The sequence below is a fragment of the Triturus cristatus genome, chromosome 3_2 (genome assembly GCF_964204655.1).
Source record: "Triturus cristatus chromosome 3_2, aTriCri1.1, whole genome shotgun sequence".
Lineage (NCBI taxonomy): Eukaryota > Metazoa > Chordata > Amphibia > Caudata > Salamandridae > Triturus > Triturus cristatus.
The window spans coordinates 934,039,117-934,059,425 of NC_140584.1; the positions used below are offsets into that span (position 1 = coordinate 934,039,117).

Sequence of the window (20,309 nt, forward strand, 5' to 3'; positions counted from 1 at the left end):
AAAAGAGACTCTAGAGGAGCAGGATCATCCTGGTTGGGACCATAAAAACCTGCAAGTGTTATGTTTACCCCTCCAATAACCACCTGAGTAATTGCCCATCTGCCTCCCGGATCAACCTTAGAGGTTATGATCCTAGTATTAACTGATTTTTTAAAGAGAACTGTAACACCCCTCGTATTCGAAGTCTGGGAGGTGGATACCGATATGTCAATCCACCTGTTCCTTTTCACTAAATCCAACATCTCCTCTTCAATTAGATGTGTCTCCTGGAGTATAATGATCTGCGCATCAACATCACGAAGGTACTGAAGAATTCTGTTTGCCCTTGATTTGGTACGCAGACCATTAACATTCCAGGAGAGAATCCTGAGATCACTCATAGCTCAAGTTCCACCCTTTAAATGAATTAAAATGTAAGATATGTAAGAATTCATACCAGGAAAAAACAAAGGAAAGTATAAATCTACAAAACTGAATCTGGGACCAGACTGAAAACGAGGAAATTTTTCTGTTAATGCTAACCCACACCCCTAACCTTACCCCTACAACCCAGTGACCTACACGCACCCCCCCTACCCCCTGGGGAACCCTTGCCAAGTCCAACCGGAACCCGGTATGTGATGCCCCTAGCCCAACCCCACCCCCGGAGTGTATGTACAATTGATATAGTTCCACTGTATGTGAGTGTTGATATAGGTTTTTTTTTTTTTTTATATATTTTTTTTTTTTTTTTGCTTTCTTACTCCCACTTATAATTTACAAGATGCTTCAGATTTCCCACCTTACTTGCAATTCCATGAATGTACGTAAGAATAATCTATGGATGTATAGAGAAGTGGGAGAATATGAAATTTGCTAAGAGTACACCTGAGTTAAAGAACAATCGCTGTGAAAAGGGTTGAAATAGGTTACTCAAGGTTACTCAAGGAGGCGCCCCGGCTGCGCCCTTATCGCTTTGAAGGGTAGCTAACAAGTCATCAGCCACCTGGACTGATCGAATATTGTACATTTTGTTACAAAACATAACCTTCAAAATTGCAGGAAAACTTAACTGGACCGTGGCACCAATCTTCCGAAAAGCATCCATCCTTTTACCGAGTTCCCATTGCTTCTCAAGGGTCACTCTAGACAAATCAGAACGTACTTGAAATGAAAAACCTTTATAGTCGAGGGACTTTAACATTAGAGCTGCGTTAAGAATCTGCTCCTTTATAGTGTAAGTATGAAAATTCACAAGGATCCTCCTCGGTTTTGATCTTTGAGGGTTCCGCCCAAAGGGTTCTCTGTGTACCCGTTGAATATCCCGAACTATATCTTCTTCAGATAACGCCAGCTTTAAAGATTGAACTAGCAAAGGAACAATGAAACCTTTAAGATCAGAGCCCTCAACTCCCTCGGGTACATTCAAAACTCGGATGTTGTTTCGCCTTGCGTGATTTTCCAAAGTCTCCATCCTCTCAGAAATAGAAATATCTTCGTTCTTAAGTTTCAATATCTCGTCCCTCGCTTCATCTATATGCACGGATAATCCACCCACCGCCTCCTCTAACGCATTAGTCCTTGCAGTGAGCCCATCAACTTTAGTACCCAACGCCTCACAAAAGCTTTTGATCTCTCTTTGAATCACTGCTGATTCTTCAAAACCTCGCTTAATGTCGGCTGAGAGAGATCGAAACATTTGCTCTAGAGAGGGAACTGGTGGGAGAGACAAAAGAGGGGTTGCTATATCAACTGGGGTCGGTTGATGCAGTCCTACCCTCAATGTCTGTGAATCATGCTCAAAGTTGCCGCTCAATATCACATCCTGCACTCCTTGAAGCGAGCATTGCTCCTGTACCAATGAATCTATTGCACCCTGGTCCGAGTGATGATCATCATCCCCTGCCCCCTGTGGTGCCTGAACCGTAGTATCTAATCCTCCCAGCTCTGGCTTTGTAACGTGAACGGGGCCAAGGACAGGAACGATGATACCTGGCACGTTGGCCGGCAGTGGTGGAGACTCTCCCAAAACACCTGGCTCAATAAACGGGGTTACCACCACCAGGGCAGGGGGAGGAGTACTCATACACTCCGGGGTAGACTCGGTAGTGGGATGCGAGGGCTCAGAGGAGGAAATGTGACGAGAGACCTCCATTACAGCCAGAGGTGAGGCAGATTGCCGTAAGTTTATGGAGACGTTTGGCAGAGAGGTTATCTGATTATTGTTGGACGGCAGACTGAACTCGGGGAATGAAACAGAGGCGGAGACAGAAACAGGCGCTGACAAAGAATAGTCTAGCTTACGCCCGTGAGCGGTCTCAACACTGGGCAGAGGTGGACTGCCAAGATATGCTTGGGGGCTTTTGTGAATATTGAGGAGTTGGGGGACCACCTTAAAATAAGAACGTAAAGAAGGTGTAATCTTAGAGTGGGAGTCTAGAACAAACTTAGCAGATTTTACCACTTTATTTGCCTTAGGAACTCGTTTAGCCTTCACCTCATTAGCTAAAAAGGATGAGGATTTTTTTGCAGGTTGTGTCTCTTGTGGGGGAGCCACTGCGGGCTGATGTATTTTCTGCAACTTTTGTGTCCTTGCCCCCCTAATAAACGCCTTATTATCGTGGGAGGGGTGATTTTTTAGAGCCTTAATACCTTTTTTTCCCTCCCTCCCTGCCTCGTGCGCTTTAGAGACACAGTCCCCGGCTCCAACACTGTCAGTAACCCCCAAGGGCCCAGACTGACTCTCCCGCTCTGCACCTGACTCGTCTCCCCAGGAGGAGTCTTTCAAACGCCCCCGCAACCCTTTCCCTTTCCCTTTCACCTCAGGTCTCTGCTTCCCCGAGGCTGCTGTCGACCTCGTAGTAACTCGCTCTTGTTGCTCCGCGTTGGTCTCACCGGCAGCCGCCACCACTGTTGCTGCTTGAGTCTCTGCTGGAGTCCCTATGCGAGCCGCCACCTCCACGTTAAAGCAGATCAACCCGGTGAAGGGAGCAGCGGAAAGAGCAGCTGTGATCCAGTAGCTTCGTCTGCTCCGCCACAGATCAACCGCCGCAATGCTCCAGCGCAGCACACCTGGTGAGAGGCTCTGACTCAGCTGACTCGAGGGCGCCGACCCCGGTTCCCTCACACGTTCAATCCAAACGCACATGAAGGAGAAAGGGCATCCGGACGATAACGAGAAGAAGACGCGTAATAATGTAAGTAATCTGAGTTTTTCCTAGAAGCTCACGGAGTTTAACAGAGTAGCCCCCTGAGATATCAGAAGTGAAAGCGCTACTGCCGCATTCCCACTCCGGAGGTCAGGGGCGGAGCACCGCGACAGCTAACCAACTGCCGCCATGTTCCCCTGGCTCGTTTTGTGATCTTGAAAGCATAGTTCTCATCTTGTTAAAATGGTACCACTGCAGCCCATCTCAAGGGGGTTGCCCGTCACTTGAGATAGTGGGTAAGCAGTCTGCAGAGCATTTCCGAGCCAATTTGAGCAGAAGCCATCAATCTCAGGTCCACCTAGCAGTATTGTAGTGGTTTATACAGTAAATGGATTTATGGAATCATCAAACCTCTGCCTTAAAGGAAGTAGTGGTAAGGTTTCACTTAAGAAAGTGGCACCGCATTTACGACCGCAGAACTAAGATCAGAGCACGATAAAGACCTACTAGACCTGATGCTGACCGCGGCAGTGAAAATGGTCCTAGCCAATTGGAAAGACACAAGTAAGACCTCATACAAAGGCTGGTTCAACTGGGTGACGCACCTCAGAGGTGCGGACAACATTGCACTATAGAACTCACCCTGGAGACCAGCAACCAGGGGGATGTGGAAATCACTCGACACGTACCTAGACTTTTACGAACCCCCATGAAACCAATTCGTCCTGGCGATACACCCCCTGACCCCCCTTTATGTGCGGTTAAGTGAACATAACTGGGCGCAACTACTATGGTCCTACGGGTCGGTAGGTGGATTAGGTTGTCTCCCAATCTCGCATCAAGCAAGCTAGTGGCATAGCGGCTTTGTCAAGCGTTTATAAGTCTCATAACTACAGAGCCTTTCATGTGTCCTTCTTTCACCCCTTTCTCTCCTGCTTTTTTCTATCACCCTTTTTCTTGTTCTCAGCAAGTCACGCCATTTGGGGTTAGCTAAGAATATGTTTCGAAGTGCCTGTAAACACTGCGGTACAAACTACGAATGGCTAACCCTGTAACAGAAATGCTAATGTCTTTGCTTATAAAAATTATTAATAAAATACTTTGAAATAAAAAAAAAAAGAAAGTGGCACTAGAACGTGGAGAAAGCCAAATAGAATTGACTTCACCAATGCTCAGGTGCATCTTAAACATCACTTATGGTGGAGTCGGGAGGCACTGATCTCGACATCTGGGCGCCACCTACTAGCACTGAAATCTCATTGCTATGATAAAATTTCAGTATGTAGTCTCGTACCTGGATAGAGGGTCACTTAAGGACTCTGCGGGTGCTATTGTATCACCATAAACAATGTTACGAGAGGTAAGTTACTTGTTTCATAACTGGAACATGTTAACAATGTTTGCTCAGTCTGACTCTGGGACATATAAAAAATATATATATTTACCTGACTAACTCATGGTGAGCAGACATTGAGAAGAAAGTCTATCAAGGTAGCTCCAACACTGGAACATTTACTTTTTTTCCACATGTTCTGTTACTCAGTCATGGGACTGCTGCTTATTAAACACATCTCGAAGATACTCCAATCAAGTACCTTGTATGATCTGATGAACAATATGGTCACTTGACTGCTGTGGCTAGGATCCAGTGAACAATTAAAATGAAAATTGTCGAGATGCACTTCATTTAGGCCAATTGAAATGCAGAAGATAATTTCAAAAGAGTGTGAAGCACATTGGTCTGGAAAGTTTACTCCATCCTCTACCCCTGCTTCCTCTGACCTCCAATATCTGTGCTGTACATTCACTTTGATCCTGGGCATCTGAAGTTCAAAAGAGCTCTGAAGAGTTCTCTCTCTACAACTACCTTGGACCTCCGAATTCTTTCGCACATTACCTCTAGCATCCCTGTCACTTACCTCTTTACTGTCTGTCTCTGCTAGCACTCTGGAGCAAACAAACAGTGGTGTGAACATTGTATAAGAGATATGAAAAAGAATTAGTAATTTCAACTTATGTACTTGATATCCTCTGGTTACATGTAGTGAATATAAATGTACAATAGTACAGATAATCTACGAAACCCTTCTCTTGTCAAGCAAAACTATGTTGAAGGTCATTATTTTCTCTCAAGTACAACACACTATCTATCTTTGAGTATGAGACAAAGACACAGTTTCCTCTCCTTTTGTTTAACAGTGAGTACTACAAATGTGAAAGGTTTATTATTAATCTTTTGAAAATAATCGAATTAGCATGTAATATGTGTTTCACCGAAGGGAATTTGATTCTGTTTTTCTACAGTATATTCAAGGGTCTGTCCCGGAGATAGCTTTTTTGTATTAGCATTTCTGTGCCTGCTGATTTTTAATGACATAGGAAATTTTAATGTAGATTTAACATTTATGGAGCAATATGTTAGATCAGAGCTGAACTGTATTCTGTCTTCAACAAAGGTATCTGCTGTTATAAGCCATGGAAAATCTGTAGTTCATCCTAACAAAATCCCTTTTACCTGTTTGTTCTGTGCCAAAATTGCGGTAAGAGTTATGCATCTGTCTTATTAGAAAACTGATTTCAAATATTCACCCTAGTCACTTGTGAAATGGCGTGCTTTGTGGTGAAAAATATATGAATATGTGACTTGCTTAACGCAGTAATATGGTTGTTGCCTTGTGTCAAGTCTGTAGGACCCCATATTGCCTATCTTGGACCTTTTCTGTTACAAATCATTTTAAGCAAATCAAAGTGATTCATTAGAAGAAAATCAAGACATTGTCCTTGAAAATACATTAGATTGTCCTGTGACTTCCAAGCCTGCAAATAAAGTATCCTTCTCATTTTGATCAAAAAGGCTGTCATTAAAACTAGGCCTGTGCAAAATGTAAATTACGTGGGCATGATTTGCAAACTTTCTGGCATTTCATGTTAGGCATTTTATTTGAAACGACACCATTATGCGATATGGTGTAATTTGAGATCACTCGGATAAAAAAAAGCTCATCGCTTCGGCACTGGAACAATGTGAATAGACAGAACGCGAGCCGCTCTTGTTCACAGCACTGTGTTTTGTGCGTTTTTTTTTTTTTAAATCGTGAAGCCGGTCCTCTCATCTGCTTAGGACATTAGAATGCACTTTACAGTGAAAAGGCAAATTCCAGATTTGCATAATTTCGCAGAATATTTCCAACATTTCACAGAATTACACAATAGGAAATTACACTGATTTCTAACACCCCTATTTAAAACCGGTAGTACAGATTAACACTGTAAATATTTTACTTCTCCTTTTGACTTTTAAAATTCAAAGTGCATTTTATGATAATTTGGACTTTTTTCTTGTAGTTGGATCAGAGAAAGCGTTGGCCACTTGGTTGAACGGGAATATGAATCTTCCTGTAAAGTGTGGAACGGAAAGGAAATGCTCACCATTTTGCACAATATGGGAATAACCAATGCAACATTTCCAAATCTTCAGGTAGGCCAAATACTCTTCCTACAAGACTCTTTATAAGTCAAATATGCATCGATGTTCTGCTTATTCTCAGTTCTTTGGAGCCAGAATTAAATGTTAAAGCCTACTAGGAAAGATTTCAGCATAGACAGTTTAGTGAATATCTAGCAAAGTATTTGAGCCCTCGAGGGAGCCACTTGAAGTTTGAAGTCGCCTAAAATACTGTGAAGCATTTTTTTCCAATGTATCTCTCCGGGTTGAGGTAATCATCCTGTAAGGCAACCTCTCATTAAGTATATAGGCACCATTTAGACAACTTTTATGTAAATTTATCCTATGTGGATATCTTCATAATCTGTAATGAATCTAGCTCTCCTGCGCAACCCATATCCTGGACTCCTGATGCAGAAATACCTGTATAGTACGTGGAAGCCTGCAATCTCTGTATACAAGTCTAATTTCTTTATCACATTTGAGATGTGGCATCTCTAGCCACTTACAATAAGGAAATAGTGGAGCGGCTTAGCGGTAATAAGTTATTATAGTTGAGTTAGGATGTCATAATGTCTGCTCCCAGAGCCAGCAGCAAAAGGTGAAAGACAGGTCACAGAGCATATTTACAGCTGCATTTTAAATATCTATTCATTCTTTTGAAGAAAAAAGTATTTAGTTAAGGCAACATGTTTACTTTTTTGCACAGGAACGATACATTCTCTTTGCATGTTTCTGTACATTCTGAGATGCAGCATTATTTTATTGTCACTTACATTAAACTGATACTAATATTTTTTCTGGAAATATTTTAATTATTTTTAGTTTGTCTAGTTTACTATTACAGCCTATGCCATGTTATTCATGTCAGCAACCGTACTATTTCTGTCCTGTGAAGTAGCAAGACATTACAGATTTAAGCTGTTTTTGAGTGGGGTGACTGTGTGGCCAAGTGTTATAAGGAATAAAACACCATCTGTCGTGCATTAAAAGCATATTGCAATTCACATCGAAATTCCATTACCTTATAAGGAAGTCCGTCTTTGGCCTTGTTCCTGTACTTGGCCATGGACTCCTCTGTGACTTGCAATGTCCTTATAATTTAAGGCTGGGATACTTTGTTAGTAGTTGCATCATAAGGAAATCCTATTTTATATTCTGCCACTAAAATTGAAACATTTCTGTGAATGCGATCCAGTAATGTGTTGTCTGACTTCTTCACATTACCAACTTTTAATGAACCTATAGGACGATCGTGATAGGATTGAAACTTTCTATACTGTTTAAAGCATTTGTGTGCAGAGTTATGCACATAGCATCTCTAGTTAAGTGGCAAAAAGGTACCTAATTATGTGGCTGGTTTGCCTGCAACAGGAATGCTTATCTTGTGGTATATCATATAAGTAATGGCAATTTAGGAGCAACATACTGCAGCATTGTTACTTTGCTATGGTCACTTTTAGGACATTAACTATAACATAACATGAATTTGTTAATTGCATGTCCACCACTTGGCGCTGAATAACAGAAGGAAATATTGTTGGAATACACTTCTTACTCATTTAAATTAGACATCGGTGTTCTCTAAATTAAGAAAAGTACCTTCAGGTAATACCTTACTTTCTGCCTTTTAGAATAAATTAGTTTGTTTAAAATATACAAGTGTTGGCAATTAGAAAACCATACAATTGCATCTAAATTCGTTTTTTTAGAATAAAAGGTGTACTTCTTTTATTTTTGCCACACCAGCAATATTTTAAAACCTGCCGCTGGAGGTCATGTGGAGTCTATTGTGTTTTCATAGAGTTGGCTTGCTCATATCATCACAGTTTTCCCAGTTCCCCACAAGAAGCATATTTTCAGCACTTAGGTGTCTGAAGCATTCCTGAAGTAAGAATATGAATACAGGAAGGCTGTTTCTTGTAAGTTTATTCATATAAGAAGATCCCATCCATCAGGAAGCAAGCTTAAGGTTCAACTGCAGTACAACTTAAGCAATAACAAGTTCTACATGACATATACAAGGTTCCATTATGACATAGATTCCAATACTCTTCTCTCAATTAAAGAGACACTTCACACACCTCCCTTCCTTTACAAAACAAAATATGCACATTATTTATACATAGTCTGACAAGTAACTAGGACGTTTTACAATCCTAGAAGAACAACGTGTGTTTCTCACATCAATGTTATTATCAATGTTTTTTGTAAATAAACCAACAGGAATAGAAACACTATAATCCTCCACATTTCCTTTAAGAACCACCACTCTGTTCAAATTCCAAATGTGATGATCTTGAGTTTTTTTTTTTTTAAACTTATTTTTATTGCCATTTTCATATTTCAGACATTGACCATCATACACAACCATCAGATAGACATAGCAGAGTATACATCCAGTAGTGGGACAGAACAGCTGTGTATATCGCTTGTACATAAACAGAGGGCATGATGTTTATATCCTGTTGTCCGGGTTCCAGATATGGCATAGAAACTGGGGCGGAACATGGGCATAAACTAAGGTGATGATCTTGAGTTTTAATAGCATTTTTGAACACTTTAATGACTTTGAGAGGTTTAAGAAACTTGGAATTCGACTTACCACCCAAACCAGGTCGTTTATTCATGACGCAATTACCTACATTCACCACAGTTCTTTTAACAGAATTTTCCATATCAAAATATTTTTTCCTTTCTTTGGCTTTTCCTTCTTCTCTTTTTTGTACTTCTTTGCCATCACATACACATTCTTTACCCTTAGCTAACTCATATCTGTTGACCCAGCCAGGATCAAGAAAATGTATTAGGCACTTTACCACGAAATAACATAAAATGAGTTTTCCCTGTTGTACCACGAGGAGACAATCTGTATTCCTACACTTTTTTCAAAACTTCAGTTTTCCAATCCAATGATAGTGTTTTAGCTAAAGTAATAGATTCCTTGAGAACTCTATTAAATCTCTCAATCATTCCATTGCTCTCTGGATGGTATAGTGAGCAAGTTTTATGAACAACACCTCTGGATGATAAAAATTCCTCCATCTCTCTAGATATTAACTGAACACCATTGTCCGTCAAAATTGACTCAGGCATGCCTTCTCTGGAAAATAATTCCTTCAAACATTTGATAATGTGAGCTGAATCTATCAAAGACAAAAAAAACACCTCAGGCCATCTAGAATACATGTCCATAACCACCAATACAAAAGTTTGCACACCACCATGATGAATAGGACCAAGTATATCTAAAGCAATATCTTGCCAGGGACAAGGACGTCTCCTTAAGATCATAGGTTGTACCCGTGGACACTTAGTTTTGTAACTCAATATGCAAGGAACACACTCGCTTACTGCACGTTCGACACATTTATCCATTCCAGGCCACCAGTAGGACATACACAATCTCTCTTTACTTTTAGTGAGACCAGCATGATTTTCATGTACTAACTCCACCAATTAATTTCTAATACTACTTGGAGGAATTAATCTTGTTCCATGAAATATTAAACCATTCACAACTGACAACTCATTGCGTATGATCCAATACAGTTTCATACCATCAGATTTTTTTTGATAAACAACTTTTTATTGTTTTGAATGACACAACATGAAAGAACATTGAGCCTGTCGAACCACCCGCGTACAACAGCACAGCTTAGGACCACGCCACCTACCCACCCCCCCCGAAACCCTCCACCCGCCCCCCCCCCCCGAACCGCATGCTCATAATACATTGCCCAACCATTTCCCCCAGACCCTACGGTATTTCTTATGACAACCCCTTGCCTGGTAGAGAGTTCGTTCCTGTGCCGCACACCAGTCCACGCCAGTGCTCCAGTTGGCCAAGCTAGGCAGCTATGGTTGCTTCCAGGCCGCTGCAATATCTCGTTTTGCCACCATTAATGCTGTCGTAAGGAATAACTTCTCTGTGCGTGTGCCATCTAGACCGTCAGTGATGCCCAGTAGGGTATGTCTAGGGTCATGTGGCACCTCCCACCCCAGGACCTCCGTGAGATCGGTTTCTATGCCCCTCCACTACCCCCCTAGTTCCGGACAAGACCACACCATGTGGATGAAGTCGGCCGGGTCAAAGCCGCAGCGGGGGCAAGCTGCGTCAACGGAGAGGCCCGCACGGTGCAGGCGAGCCGGTGTGAGGTAGGCAGTGTGGAGGTAATAAATTTGAATAAGCCTCAGTTTGGCATAGGCCGTCACCAGCCTGGGGGCCATAAGGGCATCCCGCCAGTCGACCTCGACCAGGGGACCCACCCACTTCTCCCACCGCTCCTTCAGTCCTTCCCGGGGCATGGGGGTATTGTTAATAAGAGAACGATATATCCTGGATATACCACCCCTCCCTAGATTGCCCAGCATGACCTGAGCCTCCGGGGGGCTGTGGTCCGGCAGCCGAATGTCCAGTGGGGTGTAGGTGCGTATGACGTGTCGCAGTTGAAGATATCTATAAAATTGAGACGAGTGGAGGGAGAAGCGCGCCTGCAGTTCCGGGTATGAGCACATACGTCCCCCCCGCCAGACATCTCCCAACAGGGAAATGCCGAGTAGGTCCCATGATTTAAAACCCTCCAGTTCCGCAACGTCCCGCAACCATGTCCCGTGCCAGAGGGGAGTGGCGCGAGTCAGCTTCCCGGTCCACCGGGTGTGGCGAAGCGCTGCTCGCCAAGCCAGGAAGATCGCTTTGGTGATGTCTGGGCAGGAGGCGGGGATGGGGGCGCCGTACAGGCGGTTCTGAATACAGGAGAAACCCAGGTCGTCTAATTCCACCCTGTAGGCCGGATCAGACCATCCCCCCCCAAACCAGTCATGGATGACTAGGAGGCGGGTGGCCAGGTAGTAGAGGTAAAGATTGGTCATGCCTAGCCCGCCATCAAAGGTAGGTAGGCGACATACCGACAGGGCCAACCGCGGTCTCCCACCACCCCAGAGAAATCTGGTCGCCATCCCGTCTAGCTCGCGAAACCAAGGCCTTGGAAAGGACACGGGAGTGTTTTGCAGTACATAAAGGAACCGGGGGAGAATCATCATTTTGTATAGTGCCACCCTCCCCAGTGGATTGAGCGGGAGGGATTGCCATCTTGCCAGATCTGCCTTGGCTTTCTTGACCAGGGGGGTCACATTAAGTGCCCAGCTCAATTCCGGGAGAAGGGAGACCCAGATGCCCAGGTATTTAAAGGACAACCGGCGGAGGGGAATAGTGTCCTGCCAGTCAAAACATTCCCGGGAGGGGTGCAGAGGCACAAGGACCGATTTTCGCGGGTTTAAGTAGAGGCCAGATGCGCGGCCAAAGCGGCCCAAGATATGGAGTGCGCGCGGGCCCGAGCACGCCGGATCGCCAAGGTACAACAGGACGTCGTCTGCGTAGAGGGCGATTTTGTCCGCCTCGAGGCCCGGCCATTCCCAGCCCCGAAGGGTCTGTTCTGATCAGGGCAGCAAGGGGCTCCATTGCAAGCGCAAAGAGGAGGGGTGATAGCGGGCACCCCAGCCGCGTTCCCCGGCCGATCCGAAACGGCCTCAACAGCGCCCCATTAACCAACACTCTGGCGCGGGGGCGCGCGTAAAGGACCCGTACCATCCCAACAAACTTGGGGCCAAAACCCATGTGGGTCAGGACATCAAACAAGTAGGGCCACCCAACCGAGTCGAAAGCTTTCTCGAAATCGGCAAGCAGGAGGGTGAGATATGGAGATATGCGATGGCGGTGAGCCAAGGCCACGTGAAGGCGGCGAGTGCCCCGATCCGGCATGAAGCCGCACTGGTCCGGGTGTACCAAGCACGACAAAAAGGGCCGGAGCCTCTGGGCCAGGACTATTGCGTAAAGCTTGATATCAGTGTTAATAAGAGAGATCGGCCGGTAGGCCGACCCATCACTAGGGGGCGGCGTAGACTTGGGCAGAACCACAATCGTGGCTATGTCGGCTTCCGGAGGGAAGGAGCCTTTTTTGACCGCTTCAGCATAAAGGTCGCCCAACCGTGGGACCAGGTGATCCTTATAGGTGGCATTAAACTCCTGGGGGAAGCCGTCCGGTCCCGGGGTCTTCCCCGCAAACGTGCGCCCTATCGCATCCCCGATCTCCTCAGGAGAAATGGGAACCTCCAGACTCTCCCAGTCGCCTGACCGAAGTTGGGGAAGTCGTAAGTTACTAGCGGCGAGCAGAGAGGTCAGAGAAAGGTCTGACGCCCGGGCCCGATATAGCTGCGAATAGTACTGAGCGAAGGCTTCCGCTATCGCCACGGAGGAAGATTGGAGCGCGCCATCAGAGTCGGCCACCGCCGGGATGATGCGCGATGCCCTGGGGTAAGTGGCCAGCCGATGCAGCAGCGCACCATTCTTATCGCCCCACCCGTATACCCTCGCCAGCGAGGATTGCCAGAGGAGTTTAGCCGCGTCAAGCGACCGTTGACGAATCTCCTCACGCAGAAGTCGCAGTTGCCGAGTCCCAGCCGGATCATCGGACTCAGAGAGAGATTGCTCCAGGCACAGCGCACGGGCCTCACAGGCAGTGAGCCGCTGGAGCTGCGTCTGGCGATGCCGTACCACATGGGCTTTGGCAGCCCCCCTAATGGTGGCCTTACAGGCCTCCCAAAGGGTGCCCGCCGAGGAGACTGACCCGTTGTTATCACCAAAATAGTGCGTCAATGCGGACCCCACCTCCCTGCGGAGCGTCTTATCTTGGAGGAACCAGGCGTGGGCAAAGAAAAAGGCCCCAGACCGCTGGCGGGCCACACGGGGCGGGGGGCCCAAACCCAGGAGAACCGGAGAGTGATCAGATATCCCCCTGGGGAGGATGCGGATGTCCTGGATGCCAACACAATCGGCGGGGGGGACAAAGATCGCGTCAATGCGTGCATGGGTGTGATGGGCGGCCGAAGTGTGAGTGTATTGCCGTGCGTGCGGGTGCCAGATCCGCCACGCGTCGCACAAGCCCTGAGCCTCCGCCCAACCCGCCAGCTGCTTTGCCCGCGCGGCGCGGGAGGTTGAAACCGGACCCGAGGAGTCGAGCTGCGGGGCCGAGACGGCATTAAAATCCCCCCCCCAAGAACAATAGTGCCCGGCGGGAGAGTTGCCAGCAAACATGCGACCTGAGATAAAGCCTGAGACAGCCCGGGGGGGCGGCGCGTAGAGTGACAGGAGACTGAACGGCCGACCCTCAAGCGTGCCGCAAACGGCAATCCCCATCCCGTGGGGATCGTGGATCACCCGGGTAAACACAAAAGGGAGGGAGCGGCGCAGCAAGACGGCGACCCCCCGCGATCCACGCGAGAACCCGGAGTGCCACACCCGGTCATACCCGTAGCGCGCCAGAAAGGGACATTTCTCGCCAAGCAGGTGGGTTTCTTGAAGCAGGAGTACATCTGCTTCTGTGCGCTGGGCATATTTAAGGACGGCGGTGCGCTTGAGCCTATCCAGTAAGCCGTTCACATTCCAGGACAGGATGCGCACCTGGGCCTTGGAAGCTAGGTCATCCATGACAGCAGTGGGAACGGAGCGCGCCGGGAGTGGAGCGGCCAGGGGACGCCGGGCAGACACCCCATGACATGGGTGCGCGAGGAGGGGAGGAAGGAGCGAGCAGGCCCCAGAGGGACTATGGGTCTCATGCCAGGGGAAGCTAGCGGACGGTGTCGGAAAGCGATCGGCGGCGGAGCCCGTGTGAGTGTCTGCATGGAGTAGCGCGGCGACACGTGTGGCGCGGTGCTGCATGAGAGGCTCAGTGGAGAACAAACCCAAACCAAACAAAACAATCCCCCAAGGAGGAACAACCAACGAATACCCAACCCCAACCCCCCACCCCCCACCCTACACTTCAAGAACGGAAGCATCTGTCGCCCTAACTGAACCAACAGTTACAAGACCCAAAGCTTGGGCGCTCGGGTGTAAAGAGCGTGGTGAACCCCTCCTGAAGTACGGATTCTAATGTCTTGTCCTAGGCTGCTACGGGAAAGCGTGAGACAGCAGAGCCCCCCACCCCCGTTACCGGGCAAGGTCGCCTCCTCCCCCTGTGGATACGGGAGACAAACATAAAGTCATATAGCAGGGCTGCGTGAGAGGTCAGACAAGTCAATGTGCGCGCTGAGGGGGGTCCGAGACCCATCCGGCCGAGGCGACAGGCGGCGCCGGGACCCCCCAGCCACATGAGATGATGTTCCAGACGAGGCAGAGGAGTCTCTCACTTTTCTTCCAGAGGTGCTCGCGGACCGGGTCCTGGCCACCGCTGCGCCTCGGCGTTGCCGGGAGTGGGTGCGCTTCTTGCGCCGTGGTCGCTGGGGCCCAGCTGCGTCGTGGCCCCGGGGCACAGTAGTGGGCGACACCCCTCCGGGCTGGCGCAGAGTTTTTCCTCGGTGAGCCAGGTCCAAGCTGCCCTGGGAGTGTCAAAGAACAGTGTCTTGCCCTGGAAAACGACGCGTAGGCGGGCCGGGTACTGGAGCTGGTACTGGAGGCCCAGGGAGCGCAGCTTCTGCTTTACCTCCGTGTAGGAACGGCGTTGTTCCTGGACCTCCCGGGTGTAGTCCGGGAAGACCATAATGGTGTGGTTGTTGAAAGTCAAAGGGCCGCCCACCCGTGCCTCCCGCAGGATAGCGTCCCTGTCCCTAAAGTTGAGGATCCTAAGAATAAAGGGGCGCGGGGGGGCTCCCACTGGAGGTTTGGCCGCCAGCGACCGGTGTGCCCTCTCCACCACGAACCAAGTTGACAGACTGGCCGCCGGCATCCAAGACTTAAACCATGCGTCCAGGAAGTCGTCGGCTCGGCCAGACTCGACCCCCTCCGGAAAACCCACCAGGCGGAGGTTGTTGCGGCGGGCGCGGTTTTCGGCATCCTCTGCCCGTCTATGTAGTTCCTTGGAGTGGGTCGTGAGCTCCCGGACCTGATTCTGTAGCTGGCGAATGTCGTCCTCCGCCGTGGAGATCCGGGATTCCTTTTCCGTAATGCGGGCCGTGGCGTTGCGGAGGTCTTGCCGCAGGAGTGTAACGTCCACCTTCACTTCCCCAACCATCCCCTCCAAGGATGTGAGGGAGGCATCAATGGCCTGGAGGATGATGGCCAAGTCCTTGTTCGGGGCTTGCGCCTCCCCTCCGCCCGCGCCCTGCGGGTCCGAGCTCGCAAATTGGTCAATCTTCGTCTGGTGGGGGCCGCCGGCGGTCTGGGGCCTTTTTCTTTGCCCATGGTGGGCCCAGGGAGCGCGCGCCGGGCACAAGGGCAGGCGCAGTAGGCCGGCAGGCGGCTCCCACCCACCAAGCAAGGCAGCCCCCTACGCCGGGCCAGGGACGGAGAAATCGAGGAGAGGGGGGGGGGGGGGGTAAAGGTGCGTCCTGTCCCCGGTGAGGGAGGGCCCGGAGTCCGTCCGGCACGCACCTCCCCAGCTGGATCCGGGCTAAGCCGCTGTCAGCTCGCCGTAGGCCCTTCGCTGTAATCCGCACCCGTGACGATCACCAGTCAAGGCACAGCGCACGGGCCGATGAAGCGCCGTCCCTCGCCTCAATCAATAGGCCCGACCCAATCAGCAGGGAAACTCCGCGTCCACCCTCGGCCCGGGACCAACAGCTGGACCCCCCGGGCGCAAGGGTCAGGGGGCGCCCTCGCCAGTCCAAGCACTGCGCCGGGGGCCACCCCACCGGGCACGATGGGCAAGATGCGAGGGGGGGGGGCCTCCCCGCCGGCAATGTCTCCTGGGCAATGGTGCAGGGCAAGAGTGGTCCGGTACAGCTTCTCACACAAGCCGGCGCTGTGGGGGCCAAGGAAACGTCTCAGCTCCGTGTGTGATGGCGGACTTCAGGGTCTGGCGGGACTGCACCGCCTCAGGGATCGCCCAACCAAGAGTTCCCCCGCCTGGCACCCAGGATAGGATGATGGGGGGCCAGGGGGAGCCGTCTCCCTCAGTCGGTGATGATCGGGGCTGGCAGCGTAGGGAGAGAGTGGGCGCCAGCGACGGCAAAGCCAGATCCGGCCCCTCAGTCGGGCCCACACAGCTCGGGCCGATCCGCCCCTCGGACAGGGCCTCCCCGCTAATGGTCGAGGGCTTCCACCCCGTGACAGCTCCGGGGGGCGCGCACCATCCGCTGCCCCCCCAACTCACTTGAGGTCCAGTGCAAGCGTGGGCTCCACTCCGAAGGCTCCTCCAGCCGCCGGCCAGCCGCTGTCAGTTTCGCGGCCTGTACCCCTCGTGGTACGCTGTGGGGACGCGTAGATTGCACTGCCGGCCGAGGAACCGGCCAGTTGCGTCCCGAGCACCGGTGCAGCTCACGGGCCGCCTATCTCAACTCCGGCGGCTCAGAATCGGCCGGAAATCTCTCCAAGGGCAGGGCAGCAGCTCCTCAACAAGCGATGGTCGCTAGGTCGCCCCTAGGACAGCCAGGGCGGATGCAGGGCGAATGCGAGGGGTCAAGCATCCAGGAGCCTCACCTCAGTGCGGCCATCTTGGGTAGCACCACCTAGCGCTCCTTCATACCATCAGAATTAGGTTTTCTATCAGTCCAACCTTTTTGAACAAATGACATGACATTACTCAAAGTCGAATCAATGACCAACTCCTCTTTCCATTTTTCCTCCGTAATTATATTGTGATCAACTACACATACCCATTCCTTTGAGTCATCAAACTCCTCATTTTCAAGAGTATCTTTAGGAACAAGGCGTGATAAAACATCAGCAATTCCATTATCAACTCAAGGGATATATTTGAGTGAAAAGCTATACTCTTGTAAACCAATAATCCGCCTTGTAATCCTAGCAGAAATCAAATCCAAACCCTTTTTATTGAAAACCTCCACCAAGGGCTTATGATCCGTGCGAACTTCAAAGTCAACATCCCATAAAAACTTCTTCAGTTTTTTAATTGCCCAAAAGACAGCCAGAGATTCCCTCTCAATCACAGAATAACGAGTTTCAAGATCCCTTAAAGTTCTAGAAAGGAACATGACAGTTTGTACACCATCTGGACCATTTTGTTACAAAACAGCCCTCAACCCCTTTTCACTAGCATCAGTGACAAGGATGGGTTTAATTGAGGGATCGAAACTCTTGAGCGAAGGAGCATTGTCCAATTTCTCCTTCACTGAAATGAATTCTTTCTCACACAATTTTGACCACTCAAAATCAACACCTTTACGTAGTAAACATCTCAAAGAATCTGCAAAATTCTTTACAAACTTCGCATAGTATTCGACCATTCCCAAGAACTTCATTAGTTCATTCTTGTTAGTAGGAGAGCTCATATTGCGAATTGTGTCAATCAAATCACTCTTGGGTTTCACACCATCACCCGAAATGTTGTGTCTTAGATAACTTAAAGATTCTGATCTAAATTTGTACTTATCTACTTTAATAGTAAGATTGCATTCACACAGTCTCTCTAGAAGTATACTCGATATCTTATCGTGTTGTTCCACATTATTACCAAAGATGAGAATGTCATCTTGATAGATGCAAACCCCTTTTAACTCCTTCAGAACATTTTCCATAGCTCGTTGAAATACCGATGAAGCAGGTACTAATCCAAATGGCATTCTTATGAATCTAAATGTACCAAAAGGCGTTATGAATGAAGTAAGATCCCTACATGATTCCTCAAGCTCCACTTGATGATAAGAAGAAGTCAGGTCTATTGTACTGAATACTTTTGCTCCACCCAAGAGTACCAACAATTCGGTGATATTTGGTAAAGGATATCGATCAACAATCACACACTTATAGAGTTGTCTCAAGTCGATGGAGAGACGCAAATCCCTATTAGGTTTACGTGCGGTGACTACCGGAGCCAACCATTCTGTTCCCTCCACCTCTTCTATTATTCCATTAGCCTTAAGTTTTGCAATTTCTTTTTGCATATCATCTTTTACAGACAGTGGAACATTCCTGACTTTTCAAGTAACAGGGACCGGACCTTCCTTTAGTTTTATTTTATGTTGGTAAGCTTTTAAACATCCCAACTCATTTCTAAAGACTTTAGGATATTTAATCATGAGCTTTTTTACAAATTCACCATCACGTTGTTTTGATATTGAACACACTTTATCCTTAATTTGGATAGGTGGGTTAGCATTAGGATCCAAAAACACACCTAAATCTCTTTGGTGTATCCAACTGATGATACTGTCACCCCTTTTTGATATGTAAATCTTACCTGACACAAATCTGTCTCTAAACTCGATAAGACCAATAAAATACCTATGCAATTTTATCGGTTCTCCACCATAAGCTAATGGTACGATGTCAGGTTTTATGAGTGAAATTTTCCCTTTTAATTTGGAATTGTAAAAGTCATTAGAAACGATAGTAATCTTTGCACCAGAGTCAAATAAGACACGAGTGCTTTCCCCTTCAACCATAATATTGTCAAAAGGGCACACTTTTTTGTCAGATTCGTTTTTTACCTTAGACACTATTTGTCCACAATCAAAATCATCAGTTCTCAAATCACAGTTGTTGGAATCATAAATTTCTACGGTCTTAACTTTAGGAACATTTTTGCTTTTGCACATTAAGGAAGAATGACCCCTTCTTTTGCATTTTGAGCACGTTTGGCTCAAAGCAGGACATCTTTTATCATTTGCGAGATGCCCTACTCTACCACATCTGTAACATCTTCGTTGCTCACTAGACTTTCCTATAAGCTCTTCTTTGTTAGTTACTGAATCATTTTTACTGTTTTCAACTTTCTTTTGATTTTTGTCCTTAACAACTTGAACATTAACCTCCTTCACATTGTCTTTTTTAATAATATCAACACATTTTAACGAATGTTCAATTCTTTTTGCTACATTGAGTACCTCATCTAAGGTAGGTTCATCATGCAGCCAAAGCTCTTCTCTAACTCTTTCCATGTTGCACCCAAACATGAACTGATCACAAATGCGTTCATCAGTTAAATTTTCAAATTTACATGATGAGGCAAGCTTTCGCAAATTAGTGACACACATTTCAATAGTTTCATCTTCCATTTGAGTTCTCTTGGTAAATTGATATCTTTCTAAGATTGTACTTACTTTAGGTAGATAGTGCTTATTGCTCAAGGCCAAAAACCGGTCCTGAAAAGAAATATGACAAAACTTGTATTTGAAGAAGCTGTATGTTCAGGACCTAGAGTTTGTCCAATTAGCTAGAATAGAACCACACAAGAAATTTCTAGTCGACCTAGAACTTCTGTCTTCAACAAGTGATAAATGGAATACACCAACCTTCCAGTCAGGCCACATCTTACCTCTCTACCTCCTGACATAGATGGAAAGGAACAGTATGCAGACCAAGGCCCAAATTAGGCGGAGGGTGGGAGAGGAGGATGAATCCTAGAACAACTACAAAATAGATGTACTTACACCACAAATAGATACTTTATTCATACCCCATTAGACCATCACGTTTTTCGCGAAACATATCAATATTGTGCAGTAATATAAACAGTGGCCTTCCAACATGAGATGGAAAGATACGTGGAGAAAAGGCATCTTTAGGAATAAAAGAACATATCAATATTTGCAAATATTATTATTATTATTAGCATTTGTAGAGTGCAACAGCTACCTCCAACGGAGGTGTCCCGGCGCTAGCATCCATCCAGTGTGGGGGGACCGAGAGAGAGGCCAACAGGGTTAGACAGTACTAGGGAGGCCAAACAACCACGTTTTAAGGGCCTTGCTAAAAGGTAGTTCCGCCCTTATCTGACGCAGGGAATTGGGCATAGTATTCCACAGTGTAGCCGTTCTCACGGAGAAAGCACGCCCTCCCG

At 47.5% G+C, this 20,309-nt stretch overlaps 1 protein-coding gene across 2 annotated transcripts in view; it reads left to right on the forward strand.

Annotated features, from left to right (window-relative positions):
- Positions 1 to 20,309, forward strand: part of BRIP1 (BRCA1 interacting DNA helicase 1) — a 1,188,160-nt gene that overhangs the window by 585,576 nt on the left and 582,275 nt on the right. For both annotated transcript variants that reach the window (XM_085649424.1, XM_085649423.1), the window contains exon 10: positions 6,474 to 6,606. In XM_085649424.1, coding sequence (XP_085505550.1) covers positions 6,474 to 6,606 — 133 coding nt within the window. The remainder of the gene's footprint in view (positions 1 to 6,473; positions 6,607 to 20,309) is intronic.